This window comes from Anneissia japonica, unplaced genomic scaffold, assembly GCF_011630105.1.
Source record: "Anneissia japonica isolate Jap-2015-1 unplaced genomic scaffold, ASM1163010v1 scaffold287834_len5846547_cov211, whole genome shotgun sequence".
Lineage (NCBI taxonomy): Eukaryota > Metazoa > Echinodermata > Crinoidea > Comatulida > Comatulidae > Anneissia > Anneissia japonica.
Window position 1 is genome coordinate 1,190,765 of NW_022704992.1, and position 9,112 is coordinate 1,199,876.

Sequence of the window (9,112 nt, forward strand, 5' to 3'; positions counted from 1 at the left end):
GGAATTAAATTCCTTGGGGGGAAAAATATGAGACAGCTAGTTATAAATCAAAAATATATCCCTGGAAATAATTATAATTAGTTTATATATTAGGAGTACAATTCAGTAATTGCTTGATATTTTAATCTTTTTTTTTTTTACAGAAAAGAGAGGAATGTGATTGAAGCAGCTTCATCGGGGGCATCCAATGCTGTTGGTTTGGTTGCCAATATTGCTGTCAATTTGATTGCTTTCTTAGCCCTTCTTGCATTTTTGAATGCTCTACTTGGCTACCTAGGTAGCAGAGTTGGAATAGAGGGTCTTAGTTTTGAGGTAAGTGTGATTTTCATACATGTTCTAGATTTTGTCTGGTATAAGAAACATTAGTAACTTGAACAGTTTGAACAAAGAGATTATGTTTTTAATAACATAATAATGGTTCTAAAATTCCATTAAATGCTGGTTCAAAAATTGTATGCCTATCTTTAAGAATGCATTAACTGAGATAAAACATTTGTATAAAATGGAAAGGTATATGTTTGATACCAACTGTAAGAAAAACAAATTTAAAGTACGTTGGCGTAACTGGCGCACTCTTTTAGAAGAAAAATAACTTGTAAAACGGAATGTATAATAGATTAGTCAGGTTGGAAATGTTTACATTGTAACTTAGTGAGACGTGAAAAAAAAAACCTGTTATGTTCACTCCGCGGCATTACATGGATACCTGGTTATGTGGATAAATAAAAATAAAATTAAAAAAAAACTTGATGGTTTTTGAACTGTGTTAGAATTGCTAGTTAAAGCTTTGTTAATGATATTATTACTAATAATACATCAACTATTGATCTTGCCTAAGTCGAATCCAAAATGCCATTGAAAAATTGTTCGACTTAGATAAAATTTGACTTGCAGATTGTTAATTAAGGGAAAACACAACAATTTGGCATGTAAAATAAGTTCGATTAGATAAAATTTGACTTACAGATTGTTAATTAAGGGAAAACACAACAATATGGCATGTAAAATCAGTTTGACTTAGAAATTATTCGTGTTAGTCAAAGTCGACTTAGGCAAGTTTAACTATATGGTCTGGTATACAAACATACTTTGATTCCATAATGGTTAGACACACCTGTAGTAGGGTCGTCATGCGTTAACGTTCTTGTTTTAATGCTAAAAAAAAGTAATTGTTTTGTAATGGACCTGCTTATCAAATATAATTGTTCTGCTGATTGCTTACATTATTTTAGCTTGGGAATAATCAATCATTGGTACTATTTAGTGCCAAACTTGCTTCATCACTGACATTGATTTTCAGTGGTGCTTATGGCCATAGACTTAGAATATGTGTAGGTGTGTAGTGCTAGTGAGATGTTCCTGACTGCTGACGTACCTAACTATGGTAAATTTAATATAGTCCATCCTAAAACCACCTCTAGGTTTCCACCAAGATATTAATATGGTGTTTTCAAAGTTGTTGGAAACAAATTTAAAAGAGCCAAATATGGTATGGTGGTGCTTTGCTGAGCTTCTGCTGCAAATTTAGCCTCTTACCAGAAAATAATAAGGATCTGGTCCCAGGAAATAGCACAATGTGACACTATTGTTGCTTATACTGTTGCTGCTGCTGTTGCAATAATGAAATGAAAGTGTTGCAATTCATTTTTCTTGGTCAAACTCATACAATGGCTTAAAATGCACTTTACTTGTCACAGATAGCAATAAAAATATGAAAAGGTCAGACAAAAAATGGGTTAAAACAGATGGTTAAAATTGAACAAGTACAGAATAAAATTTACATACAGTATTTTCTTCCACATTTCTTACAGATGATCTGTTCTTATTTGTTTATGCCAATTGCATTTGTAATGGGAGTCGAGTGGAAAGATTGCGGCATAGTTGCAGAGTTGATTGGCACAAAGACATTTGTTAATGAGTTTGTTGCTTATGATCGTCTTGCAGGATACATAAATGATGGATCCATATCGGTATGTCATTTTCTGCATTGTCTAACTTTTTAATTGTATTTTCAAGATACATCATCAGTCAGAAAATAGAGGAAATCCCTTGCAAATTTAGTTTAACATTAAATATCTCAATTCAAGGTTTCAAATAAGTTATAGACTTTCAATGACACAGTGAATTATTTTTGCAGAATTTTTTTTTAGTAAAAAATATATAGATGATGTTATTTATATGTTAAATGCTAGGAAAATGGGTTTTTTCTAATTTTTAATTTAAAGCTAATTTAACTAGCTTAAATTAAGTGTGAACTCTTTACATATTTTACTTTTGCCCTTTTTTATTGAAAGTTCACCTAATTTTATCCTTCCTAGGTTCGCTCGCAAGTCATCACTACATATGCCTTATGTGGGTTTGCCAACATCGGTTCTGTGGGCATCCAACTAGGTGGGCTATCATCCCTAGCCCCAAGCAAGAAGAGTGATCTAGCAGCAGTTGCCATCCGCGCCCTCATCACCGGCACACTAGCCTCCTTCATGACAGCATCAATAGCTGGTAAGGAGTAGGCTTATTGTGTTTGTTACTAATATTAATTTTTTCATGAAATCTTGCATTTTTTTTCTACAGCCTTGATGTGTTTCAGAGGCATGTTTATTATTGCTAGAACTTCCTAAGTGGCAAATAATTGGAAATAACCCCTGATTATGAGAGAAATTGTGATTATTATGGGCAAATATCAATTAATTGATTTAACTATGTAACAACAAAAATATTTAGATTTAAAATGAGTTACATTTCGATTACATCAAATAGTACTATAATAACTAGAAATAAAAAATGGCCAAATGGTCAGATGCAGCTTAGGCAGATGTTCTGTTTACCCTCATTTAACTTTATGATCTAAACGATAATTATAATCTTGATAATTTATGTTAATTTAACTACTAGTAGGCCAACATTAATTTTACACACTACATATTATGCAATAAATTAAAGAAATAAAATTAGAGCACTTATGGTGAACTACTTATCTTAATTGATGATTTAATTTTTTACTGAAAATGTTGTATTCTGTATTTATAGGTTTATTATACGTACCAGTCGAGGTGGTTGGAAACTTCACAACAGCTTTTCCAGCAGCTGCAGCTACAATGGTTGGAAACTTCACAACAGCATTGCCAGAATATGCAACAACAATACTGTGATCCGTTAATAAATAGGTAGCCTAACCAACGATTCCAATGCATGTTCAATAGTGTCCTGTAGAGTAATTTTAAGTTCTTTGTAAATTTGTTGAGTGGGAGTGTGTCAAGAGTGTCACTTGGCTTCATCCTATGGGACAGGTATTCTCCTGTATGATGAAGCCATCCATTAATTAGAATAGCTTTGTACAGATTTTATTTTAAAAATTGTTTACACATTCATTAATTGGGGACACAAACAAATAATCAAATAAATATGTTTAAAATAGTAAACCCAGTTCGAAATTATTTATAAACGATAAAATTTCCTCCAGTGTCAACCATAACTTCTCCAAACAATTTTAATAATAATAATATAGGTGCAAGTCAAGGATTTGTAGTTAACACTGAAGAGAAATTATTTTAGTTTTAATGATCTTAAATCCAACAAAATTGTACCCAAATAAATTACCATTAAGAAAAATAATGGTAAACATTCAAGAATAAGGCAATAAATCAATCAACAGTTCTATGTATAAATGCGACGGTAATGAATTTTAAAATTAAAAATCTTCTAATTAGTACGTTTGGCTTTAATAATATAGTTACTATCAAAATAGATAATAATCTTTGCATAATGTTTGAAATACAAATTAGCTAAACTTGGGTATGGGTTAGCCAAATATGGGTATGATCCAAAATTGTGGGTACGAGTCTGCCAAAATTTGGGTACGAGTTGGTATGGGTACAAGTTAGCCTGTATTCATTTAGTCACTGTAACACTACATTTTCCAAAAGCCAAACCCTAATATAATTATACTGAAAGAGGTCTTCTGTGATGTAGGCTACACTATTCAATGTCATGGAATATTGAATATTTATTTGTGATTGATACTAAGTATCAGTTTTAACCACATTATTCCAGTCAACATTGTCCATTAATAATAACAGGGTAAATATATCATATATATTTCATTATTAAACAATGAGTGCTAAAATGTGACTTTGTAACATGTTCATATGTGAATTCTATCCTCTATACTTCCAAAAATGTTTTTACAAATGACACACATATATTTTTTTTAGTGTTAAGACATTTGCTACTGTATCTGTTCTATGCCAAAATGGTGTAAATTCTTAATAAACTGTTATATTGTACTTATGTTAATACTATCAAGAGTAATTTCATGTAAGTTCATATTATTTTCTTGTTTCACATTTTTTTGGTCTATTTTATTTAAAGTTTTAACTTATTTCCATCAAAAAGAGGAAATTTTTATCAATGGTGGTTAAAAAATAGGCTGTGGTTATTGTTTCGGCAATTTTACGCAAATCTCAGGTGTTGATTGGTGTTGCCGGCTTAACACAATCCTCAAACTTTAGTCTTGCTATCTTAATGCAATGTGATGTGTCGGAAGAATAACCATTTCCTACAAAATATGCTTCCAAAGTGGAAAGTAAACATTTGTAATTACAGATTTTATTTCCATTTGTATATTTATGGAAAAAATACATTCAAAAGGTTCTAATTGTTATTTATTATGAACAAAATATAGGCAAAGTATTTTTTTATTCAACAGCCTTATTCAAGTACCAATACTGCCCTCTGTGCTTCCAGAAACATCCTTGTGAATAGTAAAAAATGATTTGTTGTGTTAATAGACTGTTTATGTATTTATAGACAAGCTTACTAGCATAATTCCATTAGGATGATATTTTGAATATTTCTGAAGATAGTGCATAGAAAAATATTAAAATGAATTCCTAGATTTTAATTCAAATTTAATGTTTTAAATTAGCTGCATTCTAATTGTTTTGAATATTAATGATGAATAAGTTCATTTACATTATCAACTTATTTTGGAATTGGATTTTATTGGACTCTTTACAGGATGATTGCTTGTTTAATTAGTCAGAAAGTATAAAGAAACAATTTATTTGGTGGTTAACATAATCTGCTGCCAAAGATAGTAAACCAAAAATGTATACAGTTTAACTACAGTTATACCAGACTGTACAGTTATACTTGCCTAAGTCGAATAATTTCTAAGTCGATTAATTTCTAAGTCGATTAATTTCTAAGTCGATCTTATTTTACATGCCAAATTGTTGTGTTTTCCATTAATTAACAATCTTTAAGTTCGAATTTTATCTCAGTTGAACAATATTTCAATTGCATTTTGAATTCGACTTAGGCAAGTTCAACTCTAATGAAATTACAGATTTTAATTCCAATTTACTATTTAATAATAATTTTATTTGAAATATTTTAATATCTTCATTGCTTGAGTATAGTATTTACTGATTGATGGGTTGATTCTTCTCAATATGTATTTTATTAAATATTGCTTTGGTTGAAATTGTCCAAATAAGGCAATCAAAATAAGTTAACTATACTGACTGAAGGTATATTCATGTAGCTATCCAGTATATTTTTAAGATTAAGAAATACTCCATATTCTTCCCCAAGTGTAGTAGTCAAAAGTGTAAAATGTATGGATTTAAATATATTTTTTAAAATTCAATTTCAATTCAATTTAATTCATTGACTTAATTTGTTTGAATGTGCTTCCAGAGATAAACATGAATTTATCATTATACTTTTAGGATTGAAATGCTACAACATTAAGTTATAAATGCTCTAATTAACTTGCAGGCAAGATAGTCCTGATTTAAATATGATTCTGATTACTGTAATACCAATTCGGGCACAAAAAAGCAGAAAACCTGTAAATAATCACAGAGGCTCATCACTTGTAGATTTGTGAGCCATGTCCTTTGTCTCTTGTTTTTTTTTTTTAATGAAATTCTGCTTGACTTCGGTATATACTAGACTAGTACTAGTGTATAATTAATTTAAGTGTGGTGAGTATTTTATGTTTACACAGATGCTAGCTTAATTGTTTTTAAGCACTTGTAATTATTGACCAGGAGTGAGTCAGTATGTTGTACAGTAATATGATGAATAAAATGCTGTTTATAATAATTAATAGGTATTTTCTTGGAATATGAATTATAAAAAAACAAAATTTTATTGTTTATAACATTTTTTTTAATGGAAGTTTAAGTTTGGGATGATGAAATATTTGAAATGATTGATAATGGCCTTGACAACTGTGTTGTCATTCCTCTTTATTCAGGATATATTAAACTGGGCGGAGACTGCGTTGGCTGAGAATTGTTGGTGTGATTACATTAAGACTGCGACGTGCGCAGTGGATCGTTTTCAAATGTAATGTGCGTATACTGTCACCGACAACCATCGGGTGACTCATAGTGTGAATCCTCTTGCATTGTGACTTAAAAAATGGATACATAAACTGAAGTCATACATACATTAAATACTTACACAAATACTGTACACATTAAATGAGCACAAAATCATGGTATACATGGTGTGAAAATTGACCTTGCAGCTTTTATATGCATTTACCATGCATGATCCAGACACATATGTTCTAAAAAAGTGGTCATGCAAATCTAGACAGTGACCATGCATGCACTAGACAGTCATCCTATGTGCTCTAGACACTAGGCCATGTGTGCTTAAAACATTGCATGAAACCATTCCTGCCCTACACATCTCTATGTGTGCTCTACATGTCTTTTGAATTGTGCTCCACAATAATCGCTTGCGGTCTTGACACTCACTGAATACTGTGATCATGTTTGTTCATTGACATACATGCTCTAGACACTGTGGCCATACATGTAATAGGTACAATGGCTGTGTTCTAGATATGTGGCAAAGACAAGCCAAACCAGTCACTCGTCGCAAAAATCGATTTTGGGTTATTAATACAGTGTTAGAGAGTAAAATAATAGCTATAAAATGGTAAAAAAATCATTCAAATCGGACATTTCCTTATGAAGTTACCAGTGTTTAACCACACAGCTGTTTAAAGAACAATATGAGAAATTAACCGTCAAAGTTTATGATTTCAGGCATTTCACATGCAGAAACTATCTTTAAATCCTTAAAAAGTATTTTTTTAACATTGAAAATGGGGAAAATAACAGCATAGAATGATGTGTAGATATATAAAGGTTAGTTTAATGCAATAAAATAGATTTTTAAAAATTTGACATTTCAGCATGTTTTGGCCATTTTCTCTGAAACACGATTTGCGACGAGTGAATGGTTTGGCTTGTCTTTGCCACATATGTGACCATGCATGATCTAGATAGTAACCATGTGTGCTCTAGAAACAGTGATAATGTGTCCAGAATGGCCATAAAGACGTATAACTCTGTAGTCTAGTGCAGCACTGTAACACTTGTTAATATTCATAATTCCATTAAGAATATATCCTTTGAATTGAATTACAATACAATAAAGCAGAATGATGTGAAATCAAACGTTTTAGTTTGAATGTTATACAGTAATGTACATACGGTATTTAAGTTATACAGTACTTAGATGTTTAGTGTTTTCAAATGTTGTAAGTCAGATTGTATTGTCCTAATACACAGTCCATTTGGTACTGTTAACAAGGGTGTACAAAATTTAGCAAATAGATTATATTCTATTGGTTAATGCGAATCAATGCAACTTCATGTAGTAATGTTTGCTGGCAGTAGCTGTCGCACATTATGCACCTAAGGTTGGGTGTTTTTATTGGTTGATGGATAATAAAGACATTTGACATTGAATTCTTTTGTTTTTGTCATTTTTACAATGATTGTATGTGACATGCTCTTCACTACAATATATAAAACACTACAATTGCACAGTGGAGTTGGTCTATCTGGACATAAATTTACACATAGAATCTGATTCAGGATATTTCCATTTTCACAAAATTTGATGGATGAACAGTGTGTATGTAGGAAGGCCACTAAACTGATTGCGATGAGAATCAAATTTATTTGTTCTTGAATATTAAATTAATGATGGACCGTGTTTCAGAAGCATTGAACGCCAGCGTTCCTATTGTTACACTTATTTGATTTTCTGATAGCTTCGGTAGGCTCTCCGATCCGAAAATTCGGATTCAGTGTGGATGCACCTCAAGCTTGTGCCAGGTCTGAGAATAGGCTTGTGGCAGTGGCGGAGGGGCTTAAGCCACCCATTGGTCTGGTCAAGCCCCTCCATCGGCCAAAGCTCGTCGGGCAGTCAGACCAAAAAAAAAAAAAAATAGGCCTAGTTTTTCCATCCCAGCCATCTGGAAGTCCCAATTAAAAAAAAAAAAATCTCGTTTTTGGAGGAGGGGACACCCCCTCGCATACCCACCCCTGGCTCAGGCCTTCGGCTATAGTTACACCCATAAATACTTAGTCCCCAGCCGGACATCTTAGCTCCCCCATAAATTATATCCAAGCCACTGGCTTGTGGCAAACATTCTATAAAAGTGGGTTGTAGCAAAATATCTGAGTGAGTAGGAGTTGATTGTGGAAGGGCTGTATTACAAATACAACAACGTTGTCACTAGGTGTGTGTGGAGACGCACATATTATTGTGTTCTTGATGCTTAAATTTTCCTTCAAGTATTCTTAATACAGTACAGTATTTGTACTGCATAACATTGGATTGGATTTATTTGGTGTAAACACCAAGGATAGCCCACACGAAAGTCTAGAAGAAGACTTATTTCCAGTGGGGTCCTTCTGGTGGTGATTGGACAGTACACCGGAAGACATTCCCCTACTCTTTTCCGAAGAGTGTACTGCATTCTTCAACGTGCACATGGGCCATAAATGCACAAGGGACCAACGGCCTAAACGTCTCATCCAAAAGACGGTGTGCTATTGTAACTTGCATTGTCAAATGACTCGGCCAGTGGTTTACAAATGTATTTTTTATGAGTTATAATAAAGACTAAAACCAAACAAAAAGCGAATAAGGAATTACTTCATCAAAACAAACAAGTTTATTTCCGGGACTCCCGGATGTAAATTAGTACAGCAAATATCTTTGGCTCCTATATACAACAAAAATTATTTTGCAACATTCATACACATCTCATCTTGAATCTCCAATAATTTTG

At 32.3% G+C, this 9,112-nt stretch overlaps 1 protein-coding gene across 3 annotated transcripts in view; it reads left to right on the forward strand.

Annotated features, from left to right (window-relative positions):
* Positions 1–6,115, forward strand: part of LOC117104904 (solute carrier family 28 member 3-like) — a 25,716-nt gene extending 19,601 nt beyond the window's left edge. For all 3 annotated transcript variants that reach the window (XM_033245813.1, XM_033245814.1, XM_033245815.1), the window contains exons 8-11: positions 144–312; positions 1,812–1,970; positions 2,319–2,499; positions 3,028–6,115. In XM_033245813.1, the coding sequence (XP_033101704.1) occupies positions 144–312; positions 1,812–1,970; positions 2,319–2,499; positions 3,028–3,149 (631 nt within the window). In that variant the 3' untranslated portion in view covers positions 3,150–6,115. The remainder of the gene's footprint in view (positions 1–143; positions 313–1,811; positions 1,971–2,318; positions 2,500–3,027) is intronic.
* The last annotated feature ends 2,997 nt before the right edge of the window (positions 6,116–9,112 follow it).